Here is a 22,464-nt window from a genome sequence, read left to right as displayed (position 1 = left end):
CTGTGGCCGCACAGCAAGAGGGTCCCGAGTTCAATTCCACCATCAGGCCGGGGTCTTTCTGTGTGGAGTTTGCATGTTCTCCCCGTGTCTGCGTGGGTTCCCTCCGGGTACTCCGGCTTCCTCCCACCGTCCAAAGACATGCAGCTTGTGGGGATAGGTTAATTGGATAATCCAAATTGCCACTAGGTGTGAATGTGAGTGTGAATGGTTGTCTGTCCTTGTGTGTTAGCCCTGTGACAGACTGGCGACCTGTCCAGGGCGTACCCTGCCTCTCGCCCTATGACAGCTGGGATTGGCTCCAGCACCCCCCGCAACCCTGAAAAGGATAAGCTGAAGCGAATGGATGGACTATAGAAATGCAAACACTGGAAAATTTGCTTTTGTAATTTTGTAGATAAATAAAAAATTAAAAGCAATTTTCATAAATTTATAACCAACAAGTGTAACATTACAAAGCTCATGTCAAGTCCCACCTTAAATCCTATAAAGTGAAGTTATTAATGTTTTTGGACATGCTAGCATGTTGACATTAGCCTTGTGTACTGTGAATGAGGAAATCTAATAGATGACAACAGAATCAGTTTAAGCCTGGATCATAAAATTCCTTTATTAAGCCATGGTAGGGCTACATGTGATGCAACCTTTCTGTACATTTGAATGAGCAGAATGTGTCACGAGTCAAGCTACAATGTTTTGTTCAGTAACAGAGCAACAAATAAGCTAATTGATCAGCCACAATGGAAAGGAAAAAGTATAAATAATGAGCAATTAAATTCATGCAGACTCATTAATAATATAGTACAATCAGACCGAAGCTGAGTAAGCAATTTATAAACGTCAGTCCTAGAGGAAGTGTCTAAGCAATTATTTAAATTTATGCAGATTATTTTTGGTTTTTTTCACTTTTTGTCTTTTCTTTTTTTCCTGATTTTGTGGTCTTCTCTTGAGGATCTTTCTTTGATTTGTTTATTTGCCAGAGTTTTCCTGGGAGGTTCAGCTGCAAAAAATAAATAAATAATGAATGCATCGCAGTTAGTACAGGGTAAATTAAACTACAACTAATACTGCTGAAATTACTGCAGGCAGTGAGAGTGTTCCCATTGGACATGGGTAATTTGGAATATCAGAACTTTGATCCAACTGCACTGTTCAAATATTCCAAATGGGAAGATCTTATATGCAAGCTTAGATTATTTGGCTCATATTACAAAAAACATCTGGTGGAAACTGCTGTTTCCACCTCTGCCTGTGGGCGTGAACATACAACAACATACTGACCACCTGGCACACAGAGCCAGTGTGAAGATACCAGTATAGTCTGGTCTGTATTATTGTTGACCAATACATGTAAAAATGATGCAAATCCAGATGAATCCATGTTTATTTGTATCTGTGGATCCAGCACTTTTTGCTTAAAAAACAACGTAACTTGTGTAATTACCTCTTCGCAGACCATCTTCTTTGCCTTTTTGTTGCAAGGACATGACAGAAGTCCTTTCTTCTCATAAAACAAACAGTTAACAACGAGTTTGTCGTCCATCTTTCTGTTATGTGGCACAGTGTAGTTTGGGTCATAGGTGTGATGCAAGGCCACCACGATCACCTTTTTATCTCCTTTGAGACAGACAAACAGAAAACACGAGTGATAACGTGCAGAAAAAATACCAAAACAAACAAAACACTTATCATAGATTGTGGTGTGTTTACCTGAGATGTTTGATAAAGCTGAATTTATGTCCGTCTCAAAACGACTGACAATGGGAACGAAGACAATAACAGCCTCACTATCTTCAGCTTTCTCCACTTTTATTGCTCCTCGTTTGAAGAGTTTTTTGAGAAATTTCTCATGAGAGTCCATCGTCTGTCCATCAACATGTGAAAAAATTTTTACTTTTTCTGTTGGAAGAAAAAAATGAATAGCATCAGAGTTCAGATTATTCACCGCCCTGTTGTTCTACTCTAGGATCCCAGAGATCAGGGAGTCTCAAAAGTACACACAACTCTTATACTTAGCAATTTAATCTTTTGTATGACTTTTCACTTTCCAAGATGAAATAATGTAAAAGCAAGGAAAAAATTAAATAAGTGGCAGAATTTACTGTAACATAGGCAAAGATAACTGGAAATACAATACATAAATATAATTGTAACAAGCTTGAAAGTCAATATTTGGTATGACCGCCGTTATTCTGCAACAAAGTCTGAACTCTCTTAGTCAGCTTTCTAATCATTTGTACAGTTAAATAGCTCTCCAGACTTCTTGAAAGACATTCAAAGCTCTTCTTTGGATGTTTCTGTCTTTTTTCTGTTCTCTGCCAAGATGATCCCACACTGCTTCAATAATGTTGAGGTCCAGGCTCTCGGGAGGCCAATCCATGACAGATGCTGTTCTAGTGTGTATTTTTCTTTGGAGTATTGTAGTAGTGTATTTTCTAATGTGCTTTTACTACATTGGCAGTGTTTGGAATCATTGTCGTACTGAAAAATGAAGCTGTTTTAAAACAGTGCTTTCCAGATGGAGAATCAAAGTCTGATGCCACTTTTCTACAATTCTAATTGCATCAATTTTGACAAGACCCCCAACACCAGGGGCTGAAACGCAGCCCTAAATCATGACAGAGCCTCCACCATGCTTTACAGATAAATAGATACAACTCACCGTTTCACCTCCTTTTCAATTTTAAATCATGCTTTTTATTAGTTTTTGTTTTTTAATATCTCTGGAAAGCACTTTGAATCACCTTGTTGTTGAATTGTGCTATATAAATAAACTTGCCTTGCCTCCTGACCTCCTCCATGATTTGATAATGATTTGAACCAAAAATTTCAAATTTGGTGTTACGTTCCCCTAAAAGGGGTCCAGGTGATGAGGGAAAGTAACAAAAAGTGTCCGGGTCAGAAAAAGGAGACGGAGGCAAAATTGTTAAATTAAAGAGTTTTATTAAAGTTTCTATTTATAACTCAACTAAAAGAGACGGGCAAGCCGCTATCACCATTTAAGGAAACAAACAAAAACTCAGGCATCGGTAAGTTAACTGAAAAGCAAAGAACAGTTTAGTGACCAAACACACTCCTCTCCACCGAGCAGGAGCAAGCAATCACAAAATACAGCTCACTAGCTGCAACCACCAAACACACACAGCTCTCTGGCACCAGAGCTCACCTTTCTCTGGGCTTAAATACCTTTAGTGCTGATGTGAGTCAGCTGTACAAAAGAAAAAGATGGCACCTAAGGCATGAGATGGTAGGACACACCCACACAGGCAACTGCTAGGGGCGTAACATTTGGATTCATCACTCCATTAGACCTGTTGCAGCTGATTTTCAGTTCTTCAATAATTTAGCATACCTCAGCCTTTTTTTCTCTATTTGCCTTAGAGTAGATGGAACAACTGAGAAGCCAGATGGATCTCTCAGGTCATGTGTCAGGTCTTGGCTGGATTCTTTTCCTATTTTAAAGGTATGACTTTCAGATACTGTTCATCTTCCTGTTGTATATAGGTTTTGCCGCATATTCTTTTGTCCTCCACTCATGTAACAAGTTTTTAGGCAGTCACATAGTTGGTGCAAAAATGCCATTTTATGCTGTTTAAGCTGAGTTATCTTTGGCGTGTTTCAAGGATTAAATTAACAAAATGGGAACAAATGCTGTGTTTTGGAACAGGCACCTATTAACAAGATACAGTGACTTTATTTGCTTCGCTTTCTTTATGTGTTGGCATAACACCAGTACATCTCTTGAGTTAGGTGCCTTGTTAATGCTTGCTAATGCTAATAGGTCGGTGTTAGGTGGCATAAACAAAGCTTTCCAAATGGTCAGCTACAAAGACTGGACTGAAAATGAGTGAAAAGAAGCTACCGTCAAAAGAGAGAGTTATGGCTTAAGACCACTTAAGACCAAAAAAGAAAATACATGAAATTACAGCTCTTTGGAACAAAATTTAAAGAAACGGGGAGGCCCAAGACTTTTGCACAGTATTGTAGTTTCACTTTCACACATATATTCTATAAAACAATTTATTCAAGCTCCTTGGTGGTAGTAACCTATTTCTGATTAGAAATTATATATATAAGCAGTTAAACTTACTTTTATTCATGTTGTTGTTCTTCCGTTCACTGTTAGCCTCTGATACAGGAACCTGACGCTGAGGACTTGCTTTCGTTTTCACTTGCGATCTTATCTGTTATGGCGCACTTTGTAATGCCAAAGTGTGGCCGGCAGATGTCAGTGTTGTGTCATTGCTGGGCATGCTGAAAGGAAATAGATGTCATGTAGAAATGTTATCCAGTGATCCTTATATATTTGACAGCTGGAGAAAACTGGATGCCCTTTTTAACCCCTAAAAAAGGCATGTTGAAAAAGAAGGGAATTTGAAGACAAAAATACACCGGACCAGTTGCAGTGCATGATGCCACCTGCTAAAAATCTGGAATCAGTCCTTCAGCTGTGTTCAGAATGGCAATTTGCATGTCTGAAGTCAAGAATAAATTCTTCCTTTCAAGCCGTATATTAAAAAAGAAGATAAAAATGTTGTTAATTGGCCTCCTGATATACAAGCAACACTGTGTGACTACATGTTTGTCACTTAACAAAACAGTTCTGTGTGTGCACTTTTTTTTTCCAAAGAGGGTGTGAACGGAAACTGTGGGAGTGATTCTTCACCCATCTGTAATATAAAGTTGCCTGGCTCATCTGTATCTTCCCCCAGTGTCTGATCGGAGTCAGGACAAGCCGAGGAACCCTCCCTCCAGGCTTCGCTTGCCTCTGACAAATGAGCCGTGCCTCTGATGGAGTGAGTGGTCATTGGCACCCGTATTCAGTGAGCTCCCAAAGACAATCAAACACTTTAAGAAATATGTTGTGCATTTACAGACACATCATTCATTCCTTAAACATAGATCATGACTCATGCTGTCAAGCCTGACACCCCCACCGCTCTCTCTGGAATCTCAAATCTAAATATGAGTCTTAGTTAAACTGAATGGCTAAGGAGGGGAATGTCTCACTTTTAAATTTTCTCCTGGAAAGCCCGGGTGGTCTTTCATATCTTTTTTTTTCCTTAAAAAAATGGCACTGACTAGATTGTTCCACATTGCACTTCTGTCATAGTTTATATCAGTCAAAAAAAAGGTTGTCCTTCTCTGTAATGAGCTAGAACAAGATAAACCGTATGTTCAGTAAATGAAACTGAGGTTAAACTGATTTTCCTCAACAATATTTTTGATTGTTCCACTGAAAAGTCAAGCTGTGCACGCGGCAGAGGTGATTATAACGTTTAATCACTGCGCCCCATCGCTGAGCATAGCAGGCTTCTCACCCCGAGGTTTGATTTACCCGCCCTCTTCCTGAGGAAAAATCTCATTCACTAGACGGATTGCTAAGCGGGTCTCTCCAACCAGCCCCTATAAATCATTCTTTAATCAGAGGCTTCTCAGATTGGGCGCAGACACCCGCAGGAGCACCACTGTGACACCTCAACTCCTCCCCATGCGTCTCTGCAGTCCGGGGAGCTTTCATCCTCTTCTTTTTCCACTGTGAGCTTGTCTGCATTTGTTTTTGTCATCAGGAAGTGTATGACCACACAACGATGCTTTAATGCCTACTTCTGCTACAAGGAGAGGGGAGGTCTAACAAGATCAGGAACAAGACTACTGATATAGAAGCTGGGAAACAATACAAGGAGCAAAGTGGACAACTAAACCAGTCCAAAGAGGCCCTGAGACCACAGAAAGTCCAGTCTTACAACATGTGTCATATTGTATTGATCCCATACCAAGTAAATACAGGGACAGTATTGTTGATACCAATATCGATACCGATACTTTTAACCTATGAAGGCAGCTTATGTTTGGCACTTAAGTTTGGCTTTTCACAATAATTAGTTAACACATTAAAAAACACCTTTTCAGCTTTTCATGTATTTTGAAAGTAGGGTTTATTTGTTTGTTGAGACCTGAAATGTAAATGTGTGTGGGTCAACTTCTGTTTTTACAGTGTGCTATAGGCTATAAATAAAATAGGCCTGGCAGTCAACACAAAAAGGCTACATACTTAACTTAGAGGATGGATACAAAGTATCGATCCACTAGTGCTAGTATCGAGCTGATGCAAATATCAGCGTTGGTATCAATAGTATCAATATTTGGATCAATCTGCCCACCCCTACAGCCAGTTTGTGCTAATGTAAGGAAACTTTTAATTGGGAATTCAGGACACAACACGAAAGTTCAGATGGCATGACAAGTTGGATCATGCTTTATCAAATGAATGAAGACCAGAATAGTTATAAGACATCAGTCTCACATAGTCCTTTTTTAACTTAAAAGTGAAACTGATTATTAGTAGGTGGTGATTAATTTTCCCAGTAATGGAGTGTGAGGTAAATTCTCACATTGGGACTTTAGAGAGTTGATTTTATCCAACCTTCTGAACACTCGAATGACTCTCTGCTGACTGGATACAGTTTTAAGGTCATGAACCATAAAAAAATGAGGGAAAAAACCCAACTGTGTTCAGTGTGTTTAAATTTAACCGCATCAGAAGAGATTGAACCAGTGCTGTGATTGGTCCAACAGGAAGAGCAAAGCTTGCTGGATCTTAAAGTGTTAAATTATAGATATTTAAAGATATTTTTACTCTCGTGTTTTCCGGTGTGTTGGTGTAAATCAGCTCTAATACTATTGATTTTATTAACAAAAATGTTTCACTTTACGTTAATAAAGTGCTTCAAATATTAATACTTAAAACATTCTGTATGTTTACCTATAAATGAACAAAGAGTCGACTCGGAGCTTAGATGTTAGTATGAAACGTGATAAAAGGTAAAGTGAGATGAGCAAGTGGAGACACATGAATACTTTTTATCTTTTCTTTTTCTTTTTTTTTCTTTTTTACCATTTTTAATGCAAAGACACCGTGACGTCACTGTGTGGAAATATTTTTCTGTCGCTCAGCCGGTTTGGAGCTGACAGTCCGCTCAAGTTGCCAGAGAGCGCGCACAGCTTTTGCATCCTTGCGTGATGGCCACGGACGCGTCCAGGAGTTTTAAAATAGGATGGCTTCGCAACTCGGTGCGCAGGGAAAGATACCTTTTCAGGTAAGGAGCTGAAGCGATGGGACTCAGATGGACTGTGGTAACAGACTTGAAGTCTGCTGTTTTTCTTCTTTAAAGCCCGTGGAGCCGCTAAGACAATCATAAAAGGACGGAACGCAAAAATCAATTAAAAAAATCATGCACTGTTCATACTCATGGAGAGATGGCATGCGTGCTCCTCTTCGGTCGACTTCTCCCCTTCTCACACCGGCTCAGAGGAACGTCCATCTGCTTGTTATCCCTTTTCCTTTCATATTTATTCTACTGCGCTCTATTCCCTGACGGTGCCATCATGCAAACGTCAGGTGATCCGACGCCCAGCTGTCAGCGAGCAGATGGAGCCAAAAGGCGCCTTCAGAAATCCCTCTCCTGCCTTTTACCGTCGGACGCGAGGTTGAGCGCTGTTGAGGCGTCTCGGTTGAAAGCCGACCAAAGACCCCATTTCGCTCATCACACCGCCGGGAACGGCACGCCCAGCCCGCCTATGAGCAATTTAAAGTTTGGCAATAAAAAGTTACCAAATGCCATCATAGTCGGTGTGAAAAAGGGAGGCACGAGAGCCGTCCTGGAGTTCATAAGAATACATCCGGATGTGCGCGCGGCGGGAACCGAAACACACTTCTTCGACAGGAACTATGACAGAGGCCTGGAGTGGTACAGGTAAGACAACGTGTGTCTCACCTGTGCAGGTGCGTGTCCATCTGCTCCACAAATCCCGCAATTTATCAGAAATCATAGTAATAAGTAGGAAATTACACCAGATTGGACTTCAGTCAGCTTTTATTGCACAATATCTGACTTTAAGATTCTTGGTTAAAGTGGTTTTAGCTTAACTAATTTAACTAGTTTATGTAATCTAGAAACTGGTCAAAGAGCAGCCTTTTCTCGTGGCTGCTGCTCCCGCAGAGACCCACGAGTGTGTCTGGAAATTTGTGGCTTCTAGTCAGCTGTGCTTGCATAATTCTGCATATCTGATTAGGCCGTTTCTCTCCCACCAAACTAAATGTTAATGATAGTAAATTATGGAGAATGATACACTATATTTCCAGCTTCGTTTTCTAAAAGGTCATAACGATTGCAGGCCAATATAACCGTGTGCCTTCACATGGTACATAGGGAATTACAGTGGAATTCAGGTAAGCGGTGTAGCGCCTCATTTTCTTCTGTTTTATGCCTGAATCTGTTTTCACCCCTCCGTCCTGGTCTAAATTCTGCAGTGGTTAATATTTACTTACATTTCCTACAGAGAAAAAAAATTGAAAATGTAAGGAATCATGGGGGGAAAGAGACAATATAATATAATAACAGAATGTAAAATCATCTGATTACCTTAAAAAAATCAGTGATGAATATGAACCCTCTGGTTTGGTGCTTCTTTGTGTATATCAGACTTGGAGCTGGGTAAACATGCTGGATGTGTTTTCTGCAGTTTATTGACTCACTTCAAGCTTTATTGCAGGGAAGTTCTGAGGAATGTGCTGTGTTTATACTGGCAGGAGAGTGGCGCGCTCTCTCTCTCCCTTTTCTTCTTTTTTTGACATACTGTAGAGCAGTTCATCAAATTTCTCATAAAATCCAACCTCTGGAGGCGAGCAGTGCAAACAGCGTCCTGCATGCCCGCTGTAACTCCTAGACATCTCAGCTGTAGTCTTGTTTGTTTCTTATAATATTTAAACATGACAGCCATGAAAGGGAATTATTTATTGATTTTTCAAATGCTACCCAAAGCACCTTAAACTAGAAGGGGCACTCAGACAGCGCATCCTCAGCCAAGGTCAGTGCTCCATTTCACAAGTTAAAAGGAAGCGATCTAAATCTGCTCCAAAATTTAATGGGTTCTTCCTTTGCCCGTGCCCCACCAATTCTCCGAGTTTCATGATTTTCACCTTGGTAGTTTATTGGGGGGTGGTGTGTGTGTGTGGCGGGGGGGGGGTGCCGCACTGTTCTGGCAAAGACATTGTACACCGCTGTGATTGTGCGTCTCTAGTGCTATTTCTGACTGGTGATCAAACTGTACTGATCACCTACATCCTCAGCTCTCACCCTGGCGGAGGGACAAAGTGCATCCCTAACAAACTGCTTCGATTGACTGATGATCAAGCCGAATAGCCATAAATTAAACATGCACATAATTGCACAGATTTAGAGGAAGCATATGTATGCAAACACAAGTTTGTCTGATGATAAAATGAAAAAACACACACACTCTCATGCATACAGTAACAGACGAGCAATTACGCAGAGATGCGCTCTCGTATTTATCCCCCGGTTCTTTCAAGAGCATTTCATGTTAATGATAGACTGTCATGTAAGCTGCAGGAGGGATGTGTATCAGTAGTATTATATAATAATTACAGACTCAAAGTATCTCCACTAATTGGCACTCTTCACAATGGTTGGCAGTTGAAGCCCTTTTATCTCAGAGATGTGTCTTCCAGATGTGAACCCTCGCCCATTACTGCAGGTTGATTGTCAGCTGTCAAAGCCGTTGAGAAAAGGTCAGACGCCGATTGCTTTCAAAATAAAACAGCTGCTTCCCGGAAGCTTCCTTGTAAACATTCGTTCATAAATCAAAATGAACGGTGTGGACTGTCACCTTGAATTTGCTAATTGATTGTGCCACAAACATGTTGTTTTTTTTTCAATGTCTATGCAAAGGCAAAAATAACAAGAAGAAGGAATAAAGATGTCTGAAGTGATCTTACTAAGCATCAGATGGTGGCTTGGTTGGCCATGTCTCTACAGCTGAGACAAATTTGCTGTCAATTTTGATGTTGTCATATGTCCACGAGCTTGTTAGTATTATTGCCGTTTATTTATTTATTTATTTTTTAGATTTTAACATTCTTTGGAAAATTGCAGCTAATGATAGAATAAATACAACCTCAGATCACTTAAATGGATGGTTTGAAAGAAGCGCCTTAACAGAACCATAGACTGTATATAAAAGATGGATGTAGACAACATGATATCACCCACTGGCTTTTTGATGCCATCTTGACAAGCAAGGAGTTGCTCTGACTGAAAAATTGAGGAAATTGCACCAAATCCACATCAAAAAGATCCTTTGTCAGATTTGTGTTTAATGTAAATGCGCCACAGCAATAAAGAGTGAAAACTAGTCATATAACTGATCAGAAAATATTTCCTAAGGTTTTGAATCAAATTTGAGTCTTATAGACTGTTAATAATAAAAACAGTCTATAAGAACAGTGACCACTATTCCGGTGACCACTGGAAAAAATACAGGTTTTGAAATGGATTCGTTGGGGAAAAAACAGAAGTGAAATAAAGATTAGCAAATTAATTGACTATGAAAATAATCATTAACCGCTCTCTCCTCTAGAACTTCCAATCAATCTTCAAGTTTTTCTCAGCGAAGCCCTGCTTGTTCATATCACCTCTTTAAAGAATGGCCTAGTTTGAAGAAGTCACCGAACAGAGTCGCTGCTATACGTGTTCTGTTTGCATTCGTGGTGATTTATTACTCCTGAAACATTCAGGCCTGATGCACAGGAGAGCTGTCTGTGAGACAAGTCTCCAGTGACAACAGACTACTACAACTTTGCTTCAGTGCTCCTATTATGATTTTCATCAAGAAATTGAGTTCACGGCCAAACCGAAGCTCACTTAGGGTAGCTTTATGCCTTTACAACTCACTTGTGTAATCCTGCCCTAAATAGATATGTTACATAGATTTTTTTCTTTACTTTGACAAAGGAAATGGAAGGGCATTGTGACCTTTCCTTTGAACCTGTTAGCTTTTAAGGTTGCTTAAGCGCTCAAATGTTTAGTATTTTTTAAAAGAAATCCTAAATTAAATGAATGTAAATGAGAAATGTCTATTCTGTGTTTTCATCTTTCATTCAGAGGTTTAATGCCAAGAACTCTTGAAAGCCAAATCACAATGGAGAAGACACCGAGCTACTTTGTGACAAAAGAGACACCACACCGGATTTCTACCATGTCCCAAGACACCAAGCTCATAGAGGTGGTGCGAGACCCCGTCACTCGAGCAATATCGGACTACACTCAGACGTTATCCAAAACGCCGGACCTGCCGAGCTTCCAGGACCTGGCCTTCAGGAATCAGAGCCTGGGAATCGTTGACATGTCCTGGAACGCCATTCGGATCGGCTTGTATGCTTTGCACCTTGAAAACTGGCTCCACTACTTCCCTCTGGCTCAGATCCATTTTGTGAGCGGAGAGCGTCTCATCACAGACCCAGCAGGGGAGATGGCTCGGGTGCAGGACTTTCTTGGGCTGAAACGCATCGTCACCGACAAACACTTCTATTTCAACCGCACCAAGGGTTTTCCCTGCCTTAAAAAGCCGGAGAGCAGCGGCTCGCCCCGCTGCCTTGGCAAGTCAAAGGGGAGGACTCATGTGCAGATAGACCGAGACGCTATTGAGCAACTGCGAGACTTCTATCGACCTTATAATGTCAAGTTCTATGAAATGGTGGGGCACGACTTTAAGTGGGAGTAGAGGTTCGAGATGTATGTTTACGTGGTGCTGGAAAAACTTAGCTATTCCACAAATGTTCTTTTAAAGCGGTTTGCCTTCAGTAATGTGTCAAGGCTAAAGTGAATAGCTAACTATCAGCAGTCTCTAGACAATTTCCGAGCGAAGCAGCCGAGGCAGTACTTTCCTTTGAAGTGACTCTAATGAACAGAGTAAAATCTAAGACGACATTGCTTTTGCACTTGTAATGATCAGTTACCAGCATCAGCACCCTGTTTGTTGCCAGATATAGGCATCATTTTCAGATTTCCGTTTGTGTTACTCTGTATTATTGCTGACTTTATTGCTGACTGCTTCATAAAAAAAAAGAGAGAAAATTCGAAGGGAAGGGGATTAGTTCCTTTTAAAATCTGCTTGACTAATCAAAGTAGAGTTTGAAAGCAAGCCCTTGGAAAATGTCAGTGAAGTCTTCAGGGAGAAGAGAATTAAGCTGCACCACTGTGGCGGTAAATCTAAAATGTAAAGCCATAAGGCAAGTATGAACCACCTGATATTACTTACTCTTCATTTTTTTTTTTCAAAAGGTGAAAGATATTTTCTTCCGTTCTTTCCGACATGAATCAGACATGTGCTGTAACGAGCATTTCACTCTGTACTCCGTGCTTTGTTTCCAAATCCTGGTTTATGTTTTTGTTGCAGAAGTATTTAATCACTGCGTTAATCACAATGCTTGTTCATAAACTTCATTAAATGAAACAGAAGCACAATTTATGAGCTTATTAATTCTGTTGCTTCTAAAGCACATGCTGTACACTGATAAATTGCATTTTGTAAAAAAACAAAAAAACATCCTATTTTCTGCTTTTTCTCAATGTTTCGAAAACAACACACCAAACGTGGAAAATTCACACGGCTCTTGCCCCCCCACATTCCTCCTTTTCACATCTAGTTTGTACAGTTATGTTTTAGACCACCATCCTTTGAGGTTTATTGCATTCTGTAAGGTTTGTTGTGTGCCTCTGTGGTGGTAGGCGCATGAGTGGGTGTAGGTGTGAGGAATTTCAATCACTTTTCAAAGACAAAGCAGGGAACACCTATTCGTGGCGGGTTATCAAATAGATTCCGGGGCTGCATGTCACAAGATTGCAGTGAAAAGTTTGGATTTGGCTACAAGCTATGAATACTAACACCAGACTGTCTGAGCTTGAGCCAGATTGATACACTGCTGCAAAATAAAGGAAGAAAACACTTTGTAATACATGAACAGTGAGTATGATTTGAAGCACTGTGTAATGTATGATGAGGTGTTCAGGTTCCATATCACAAAGGACAATATTGTGGGTCTTGTGTGTGGTAATTTATCCTTACTGTTGCATTAACTGTGCCAATAGCCATATCTTAGTGGAAGGGAAGAAGACTAGCTGTATGGGAATAACTAGCTTTTCTTGTTTTTCATGTTATCAAACGAGGTGCTACATAGTGTGGTGGTTTACATTTGCCTAAAAAGCAAACAATCCCCAGTCTAATCTTGGGAGGAGACAGAGATCTTCTTGGGATTGTGTGAGGAAGGGCATCCAGTGTAAAACTGTGAGGATTTGTTGTGAATAAGGGAGCTGAAAAAAGTAATCTCCCAATAATGTTATCAACCGATTACAAGGCAGAAAAAAAGGGTGGTGCAGTCATAGGCTGTATGTAAAAGATGGACAAAAGATAGTGACATCATCCAGATTAGTGAAGTCGTATTTTGAAACTTCAACTTGTACTTCCTGAGGAGTGGATCTGACTGGAAACTGGACACTGCAAACAACTACAGCCCAATTTATCAGTGGACCGATGTTACCGATCGATATCAGATATTTACTGATCTATAGATGCCTGCATTTATAAATAAAAATTAAAAGTAAAGAAGAGACAAGAGGAACTCCTTTCAACCATGTTATGAGCGTTAATGTTGCACAGTTTGTCCACTGGAGGGCACTCTGCAAAATAAAACACCAATAAGCGCAGTCAGACAAAACGTAAATGAGTAAATAAATAACTATAAATAACAAATGTTAGAAAATCCATCTGTTTCTGTCGCAATGAAAAAATATGAGCAGATACATCGAAGTATCCGATTTTTAAATCACTAAAAAATCAGAATTGTAGTAACAACTTAAACTATTACTACTTTCAGTACACCTTTCGAAACTACAGTTGCACGGTGCATCACAGAAATGTGTTTCTTTATGGGCACAGATTTTTTTTTCAAATAATCAAATTAAAGATGGGTTTTCAATAGTTTAAGAGTTCTGAGACATGAAGTGGAGCTATGTAGCGCACCATGCAGAGGTGGGAAAATAATCAAGTACAAATACTTTCTTAAGCCTTGATTATACTTTTGCTGTCAGTGTGTTCGCTAGAGCCCACTCAGGTCTGAGTGACGTAAAGTTTGACATCAGACAGTGAGCGGACGTCCGCATGCCCGCCTGTTTTTGTGACCTGTGGAGAATTTACATTACAATGCGTCAACCATGCATCCGCTCAGGCGGCAGACTTCAAAGAAGTATATCTGGAATGATTACCCGGTCTTCAGGCCTCCAGCTGTCTGCATCTGCAACAGAGGATAATCAAAGCTTTATTGTACTTTTCAGGTATTTTTACTTTGCTTGACTATTTATTTGTCTGTCAGCTTTTTACTTTTGCTTCCTGCATTTTAACAAAAAGACAACTCTACTTTCTACATTAACAAAAAAGGCTTGTTACTGTACAGGGTGGGCCATTTATATGGATACACCGTAATAACATGGGAATGGTTGGTGATATTAAAGTCCTGTTTGTGGCACATTAGTATATGTGAGGGGGCAAACTCCTCAAGATGGGTGGTGACCATGGTGGCCATTTAGAAGTCGGCCATCTTGGATACAACTTTTGTTTTTTCAATAGGAAGAGGGCCATGTGACACATCAAACTTATTGGTAATGTCACAAGAAAAACAATGGTGTGCTTGGTTTCAACATAACTTTATTCTTTCATGAGTTATTTACAAGTTTCTCTTTGTTCACAGCCATTGACATGTCGAAGAGGTTAACACGTGAGGAGCGGATCGAAATTGTGTTGATATCTGGTGAACGCAGTAACCGGGTCATTGCAGCAGATTTCAATGCAAGACACCCTATGAGACCACCCATCTCCCATGCTACAGTTAGCAAACTGCTTGCTAAGTTTCGTGAAACTGGTTCAGTGTTGGATTTGCCAAAATGTGGACGCAAGAAAACTGTCACTAATGAAGAAACATCAGTGGCTGTCCTAGCTTCATTCAGCAAGAGCCCACAGTGTAGCACTCGCCGCATGTCACTGGAGAGTGGCATTAGTCGAACATCCCTTCGGCGGATATTAGCTACTCACAAATGGCACCCTTACAAACTCCAGCTACTGCAGCATCTCAACGAGGATGACCCAGATCGGCGCACAGAATTTGCAGAATGGGCAAAACAAAAATTGGAACAGGACCCTCAGTTCACGCAGAAGATTTTGTTCAGTGATGAGGCAAACTTTTATGTGAATGGTGAAGTTAACAAACAAAACCACCGCTATTGGTCTGACACTAACCCACATTGGATGGATCCCTCCAAGACTGTTGGAACAACAAAAGTGATGGTTTGGTGTGGTATATGGGGTACAACGATAGTGGGTCCATTCTTCATCAATGGAAACCTCAAGGCCACTGGATATTTGAAATTGCTACATGATGATGTGTTTCCCTCTTTATGCACTGAAGCTGGCACGTTCCCTGAGTTTTTCCAGCAAGATGGTGCACCACCACATTATGGGTGCCAGGTCCGAGCATTCCTAGATGAACAGTTTCCTGGAAAGTGGATTGGTCGTCGTGGGCCAGTTGAATGGCCCCCAAGGTCTCCCGATCTGACCCCCTTAGACTTTTATCTTTGGGGTCATCTGAAGGCAATTGTCTATGGTGTGAAGATACGAGATGTGCAGCACCTGAAACTACGGATACTGGATGCCTGTGCTGGCATTTCTCCTGCGGTGTTGCTATCAGTGTGTGAAGAGTGGGAGAAGAGGGTTGCATTGACAATCCAACACAATGGGCAGCACATTGAACACATTTTATAAGTGGTCAGAAACTTGTAAATAACTCATGAAAGAATAAAGTTACGTTGAAACCAAGCATTGTTTTTCTTGTGGCATTGCCAATACGTTTGATGTGTCACATGGCCCTCTTCCTATTGGAAAAACTAAAGTTGTATCCAAGATGGCCGACTTCTAAATGGCCACCATTTAGACATGATCATACAATTAATATGATGTTTTTTAACATCACAATTACATTCAAACAACTATAACATGTATACAATGTTTTAAAGACGAATCACTCCTCAAGATTTAAAGAGCACAGTTGTTTGCTTGTCCCTTAACACTGACCTGTGAATCATTCAAGCATTAAAAGAGGCACCAAACCAGGACATTAAACTGTGTTGTGTCAAATCATAACAGACAACTTAGCAAAGAACCAATTTTAAATTGTATCTTTAGGCGCTCTGTTACCAGCAGCCTGTCACATTCCTTTAGGTAAATCTTTGCAAAATGCCAAACTTAACAGGTTGACAGGGGAAAATAGTGTTTTTACACCAATAAGGTGATTCCTAAACAACTTTTAGCTAAAAAGTGGTCAAAAGTTAGGAGTTAGGTAGGTGCAGTTAGGTCCTTAACAAGGAGAAAGAAACACAGCAAAGACCAGACACAGGACCTGAGAGGTGCATCTGGACCTTCAGTTGATCCATCTACTGTTCCCTCATCAGAAAAGGTCTCAGTCGAAGGGTGACTCTCAAGAAGCCATTCTTAAGGAAGAGAAACAAGGGGGAAAGGCTGAGCTGTGCCAAATTACACTATAACCACATTGAAAATCAGTTGCAACTGCTCTGATGGAGTGAAGAACTGAAATTTTAACATTTTTCAAATTGCCTTAAAAATGTATGGAGGACGTCAGTAGAGAGGCAGAACAGTGAGTATTGCACTGTCACGGTTGGAGCTGCATTTCAGCTGGTGGTGCTGGAGATCTTGTCAAAATTGACAGAATTATGAAAATAGGAAAGTACAATTTTGATCTGCCATCCAATCAAATACAATCTAGAAAACATCTGATTGCAACATGGAGCATGACAGTGATCCCAATCCCAAACCGCCAATGCAGTAAAATCATACCTGGACAGAAAAACACACAATGGGACACTATTAGGCATGGATTGGCCTCCTCAGAGGTCGGACCTCAAAGTTACTAAAGCCCCGTGGGACCATCCTGATAGAAAATGTGTCCAGACATCTCTACTCATGCCTATGTTTCCATGTTTCAGTAAATCACTGCCCCTAATTCCTATTTTCCCAGCTAAATATAAATAAATGAGGGTTGGCTTTTGCACAGTACTGTAGACAGAGAGTTTGGCTGACAAGCTCATAAACAGCTACTTCTTCACCATTTTATGTGTTTCTTTTAATATCACAATTTAGACATATAGGATCATCAAGAACTAATCCTCATTAATAACAGTTTTCGCACCCAGCGAAAATATAGACCTCACTGCTCCTCTATCTACATACCTCAGAAGAAGCCAGATACTTTTATCTGTTTGAATGCTTCATCTGAAGCACTCATGAAATTTGCATTTAACAGTGTATCCTTTGAAGATTTCCTTGTGTTTGACATGAGAAAATCCAGAAAACTGAGCTCAGGGAACATGTTTTTGTCTTCACTATATGTTACAACTGTCATTCTCCTCATTCCTTACCGCTTCTGCAAATGGTCACAGAGCATTGTTAAAAGGAAAAAGAAAAGACATGAAAGATGCTCCACTCTCTGTGACCCCCCCCCCAACCCAGACGACTGCCTTTCTCTCTGTGTGTCTTTCTCTCTTTCTCCTCGCAGCCGCCTCTGCCTGTCCTAACATTCATTAAACTCGCACGACCTCCAGGTGGGGGAGTAGCCGGTGTGGCTGCACCACCTCCGGCGCATCTCTTGTCATCATGTTTGCAAGCGACTCATTTCTGTGGCTTAAAGAGCACGCACAGGTGAGCGTCTATCCAGTCGTCACTGTGAGCAGCAACTCTATATGTTACACAGGGGTCCTAATTAGGCTTGAGGGCTGGAGGAAAGCAATCCCTAGAACCAGCATCAGCCAGACTCTGATTAGACCCTGCTAGCAAAACGGCTCTCTGGAGAATGCTGGCAGGTCAGATCTCTTCTTCTTCTTTCTCTCACACACTTGCTCTCTCTCTCTCTCTCTCTCACACACACACACACACACACACACACACACACACACACACACACACACACACACACACACACACAGAGCTTTTCTTTTCCAACAGGAAATCTCCCAGGACCCAGTCCATGCAAATCACGAAATCCTTTGCATTTTGTAGCACTACGATGTGACCTATTTGCACTCGAGCTAATGGGGCGCTTGTTAAGCTTAATGAGTATTTGTTAAAACTGATGAGTGATCATGTTGATTAATATTTCTGTCTTGTTGCTGTAAAACAGAGAGTTTTCAAACAAATCATAAAGCAAGGTTATGTTTAATGTGCTGGGTGATCAAACAGTTGTTATTTTCCCCACCCTCTATAGCAGATTTCAAATCACTCCATCCCCCCCGCGGAGCTTCCTGGTAATTATTAAACACTCAAAATACCTGAAGGAGCTGAAGGGATCGGTAAATACGTCAACGCGCTGTTGATAAGCACTAGTTATTGCTCAGACTAATAACAAGACTTCAAGGACAGGCGTAGACGCACCATGTTCTTTTTTATCTCCCGCTCTCCAAGGAGAGTTGTAGGAAGAGGCTTAGAGTATTTGCTGTAATAATTTGGTGATCTGATATTGATTAAGGCTAAAAGCAGCAGTGCTGTTTTTAATGTAGGGATGAAAATCTAAACAGGAATGCTTTCCTCTAATGCACCACAGAATAACTAGACAGAATTAAGACAGCGGGCTGAAGGCCAAGTATAAGCAGCGAAATGTCACAGTGATGTTCTTTGTGCAGATGCCATGTAATGTGGTTCGTCTCCTGCTGAAGCCACGGTTGCTTAATGTAGCTTCAAACATCCATCCCTTTGGATTTTTAATGAGTATGGAACTAAGAAGAGCGGAAGGATTATTTCCAAAGGAGTCCTCCCCCCTGAAACCTTAATATTGCAGTTGTTTTCATACGAAGCTGTTAGCCGTGCACGTGCACGCTCTGTTTAAGCTGCACTGAATTAAGGGTACGGATTCACACACAGCCGTCCTCGTCCTTTGCTCAGGATGTCCTCATGGGATGGAATGAGCTCCTTCGGTATCTGAGTGAGACAGCAGCTGACACTGCAGAGGCAGGGATTCAGCAGTGCGCCGCGTTCACTCCTAATGCTTCAGAATAGTTTAACTTCTGCAGCCGACAGGATGTCCCAGTGGTCGAACTCACCGGTGGCTTAGGAGCCAAATTAAAATGAAGTGCTGACAACTGTGGCACAGTCTCAAGTATGTAATGATATATGTTCTACAACTATTTGCAGACCAGTGTTTGAACTGCAGTCTGTGGAGATGACAAGGCAGGAGACCATTATAGAGGAAGCTATGGAAGTGAAGAATTTAAGTGTACTAAAAACAGACTTTCAAGTGACATGTAATTTAAATATGGGCTCTTGTCCGGGTGCACCAACTGCAATATGCGCAGATAAAATGAGAGACATTTTATCTGGCTTCACATTCTGATTTTTATTTTGCATCTCTGCTCGAATCAGCAGCCACCTGCACGGCCCCCTTTTTAACTCGTCTCCAGCAGGGAGTGAGAAGAAGATGACAAAGATGTGAGACAGCGTTGGGCGGGTGCCCTTTCAAGATTCAGATCAGTAAAATTCAGCAAAGTCCTCCAAATTAGAAACAGTTGTTTAGTGCCATCTCCCTGTTGTTGCATCCGTTTGTCAGGCGGGTTGAGAGCCTGTTTTCGGCGGAGTAGCTAAAGTGCGGCAGAAAGCTGATTAGATCGGAGCAGTAGTCAAACCCTCGGCGTCTCTCTCACCAGGAGATGTGTTCTAATTAGAGCTCGTGCCTCGTGTCTCACTGAGGAGAATAACAAGTCTCATCCCAAGGCTGCCTCCAGATGAACCTCGCATCCACAGCAAAGCAAAACATCTCTGATGTATCAGCAAACCCCTGGACTTTCAGACCACACCTGAGTCGACATGCTACGCATGAGGATTTCAGTGGTGGGGAGGGGGTTACGACGAAGCCATGCAAAGCTGGAGCTCAGCAATGAAAGAAACCAAGTAGAGCGGGTCTGTGAGTAGGTTTTAAGGTCCAAACTGTTCTTTCGGGTAATAAATGTATTTCTAAACACTTTTCAGTGGGAAATAGGTAATTAAACCAGTGAAGATTTGCACTTCTCACAATGTAGAACGGTTGTTTTATACCTCATCGTTTCAGCATTTGATCGGCGTGAAAGGAGGGACCAGCTGAATCCTGGTGTGAGATTAGGAGATTCTGCATAAGCCTGCTCCATATGCACAGTTATTTCATTTTGCTGTGTGCATTAACCCCTGCACATATTGTGTATATAAAGGTACAACCAATTATGTTATGGAAAAGAAAAAGAAAACACAAACTAATTATATATTTTGAAGTGGTGTGTAATCCTCATGATTTTTCTATCATGCTGCTTTTCATAAAGTATTCTGGGTTGTTTTTTTTTTAATAATTAATTTTAAAAAAACAATTTATTTCAGCATCAAGTTGTTGATTATATTTCACATCATTCATGAAATTTGCATCTTAGTCACAGCTTAAATAAGTAAATCAAAGCAATATTTGATACAGATATGCTCATTTTGATCAGCAGCCCTCTTTAATCATCACAATACTTAACTTAAATGTTTGGCTTCTGAATGTAATCAAAGCAGCAGCACATAATCTTTAGTACTCTAAGAAATACTCGTACTGTGCTTTCCATCACAAAAAATGAAATTCTACTCCATCACACAGTAACACACACACACACACACACACACAAACTCAGGGCGGAGGATGGTCCAGACTCCCCGGGCGGCTTGTCTCAGATTGGATGTCAGATGCTAGAGACAGCTGCACTCATCACAGCTTTTATGAATACATTACCTTTTATGTTCATCCAAACACTAATTTATCTTCCTCTGAAAATCAAGCAGGACAGGCTTCCGCTCATTGGTCATCAGGAAAATTGCAACTTTCAGAAACTCTGCGGTGTGGAAGACAAATATCCACAGACAAAAATCACGGCAAATCTTTCAGCTGGGTGGTAATTCGAAGCTCGACTTTGACAGAGTATATGTGTGGATATTTGTGTGTTTGTAGCTGCGTATGTGGTGTTTATACTGCCGCTTTTTGCCTGCATTTTTTTTTTTAAAAGCAGAGATGGTTCGTAAAATATCAAAGTGTGTTATTTGCCTCCATGAAAACTCCCCAACATCAAAGACTTCCTCCGTCTCCCCCAAGAACCCAAAAAACCTCCAGTTTTTTTTACCCGTGCAGTATCGCCTGTCTTCCATCTCAGCATTGCTCAAAAGGCAAAAGCCTCTAATGACACAAGAAGGAAGATGGAGAGACTGCTGCCAACTAAACAGGGAGAGAAAAAAAAGGATCATCAACCAAACAGACACATTTTAGCTGATGATTGACATCCCTGCATCTTTTTATTATTCCTGTGATGTTCGTCCAGACGCACTGTTGCCAGAAACTGTGGCCTCACACTTTGGCTGATGCAGCAATCTGGTGATATGCGCCTCTCTGCCTGCCAACCACCTGGCTGAAAAAAGCATAATCAACCTCTCAGTCAATCACTCCTCGCACAGCCAATGGTGTAGGATGGGTGTCAGAGGAAGCGTGGCAGACATGCGCTGGCTTTATGTCCAACTTTGACACTTCACACCTTGCTCTCCAGCATCCTGATGAGTCCCTCTGTATTAGAACGGCCTTGGGATTCCAGCTACCCACTGCCACGCATTATGTAGGAGAAATAAATGCTCTGCCTGTGGGATGAGGCTGCTGGGTCTCAGACATTTTACAGGTTGCGGTTTTAGCGACTGTATCGTCTTCCAACTTCTTCCTTCATAAAGAGCACTCAACTGAATGTCAGTGAATTAATTACTCAAAGAAATCTGGGGGTAATTTACACTAGAATTAAAACTATCTTGCAGTTAAGACTGAGCTGATAATGTGCGGAGTGATGATGGGGATTATATTTAGCAAGATTATTGTGCTGCATTAAAAAACTGCACATTAATCCTGTGCTGCTAGAGAAGGGTACAAAGATCACCAACCCTGACAGTTTGTGGAAGCTGTCTCTAGTCCAGAAACAACAGCAGAGTCTCTTTGGGTGTTAAAGTTGTTTTCAAGACACAACTCACTGCTTAGGGTTACGTAATTCAGCCTTAGATATCCCACAAGACGCATCATGTATATTGCATTGCCTAAAAAGCAGCTCGCTCGCTCTCCGATGCACTCAAGGCTTACTAGGTTTTTCATATCCGATTAAAGGAGAACTAAAGTACTCCATCACTGGGCTCAAGAGAAGAGAAATAACTGACACGCTCGCTGCTGAAACAAGTGAATGATTTAATTTGTTTCTCATTTGGCAGGGGGGGAAACAGCCCTACACTGAGAACACATTTGGTGAAGCATAGGTTGTTAAATTTTCACTTTATGATTATGAATTGATAAGGGTTGAGCAGAAAATGTAAAAAAGAGAAAATTTAACAGTTTCCGTCTTTTTCTTGGGTACTTAAGGAGATGCAGTTTGTTAGCATAGATAGATAGATAGATAGATAGATAGATAGATAGATAGATAGATAGATAGATAGATAGATAGATAGATAGATAGATAGATAGATAGATAGATA

General features: G+C 41.0%; 1 protein-coding gene across 2 annotated transcripts; it reads left to right on the top strand.

Moving 5' to 3' along the window:
- The first annotated feature begins 2,984 nt into the window (after positions 1-2,984).
- On the top strand, positions 2,985-12,323 carry LOC102305611 (heparan sulfate glucosamine 3-O-sulfotransferase 2). 2 transcript variants are annotated; one of them, XM_042226017.1, is made up of 3 exons: positions 2,985-3,460; positions 4,710-7,754; positions 10,965-12,323. In XM_042226017.1, the coding sequence occupies exons 2-3, from the start codon at positions 7,258-7,260 to the stop codon at positions 11,581-11,583; spliced, it is 1,116 nt and encodes a 371-aa protein (XP_042081951.1). In that variant the 5' UTR covers positions 2,985-3,460; positions 4,710-7,257; the 3' UTR covers positions 11,584-12,323. The 2 variants fall into 2 exon arrangements, with proteins under 2 accessions (XP_042081951.1, XP_005935568.1); XM_005935506.3 differs by lacking the exon at positions 2,985-3,460 and having other exon boundaries at positions 4,169-7,754.
- The last annotated feature ends 10,141 nt before the right edge of the window (positions 12,324-22,464 follow it).

The sequence above is a fragment of the Haplochromis burtoni genome, unplaced genomic scaffold (assembly GCF_018398535.1).
Source record: "Haplochromis burtoni strain Fernald_Lab_line unplaced genomic scaffold, NCSU_Asbu1 Contig_192, whole genome shotgun sequence".
Taxonomy (NCBI): Eukaryota; Metazoa; Chordata; class Actinopteri; order Cichliformes; family Cichlidae; genus Haplochromis; species Haplochromis burtoni.
The sequence above is the reverse complement of the archived record's forward strand: the minus strand, read 5'-3'. Positions and strand labels throughout refer to the sequence as shown.

What these genes read in the sequence shown, in the direction of transcription:
- LOC102305611 (XM_042226017.1), top strand. Translation starts at nt 7,258, where the DNA reads ATGGCATGCGTGCTCCTCTTCGGTCGACTTCTCCCCTTCTCACACCGG. An exon ending in AGAGGCCTGGAGTGGTACAG is followed by an intron (nt 7,755 to 10,964) that starts GTAAGACAACGT and finishes TCTTTCATTCAG; the next exon opens with AGGTTTAATGCCAAGAACTC.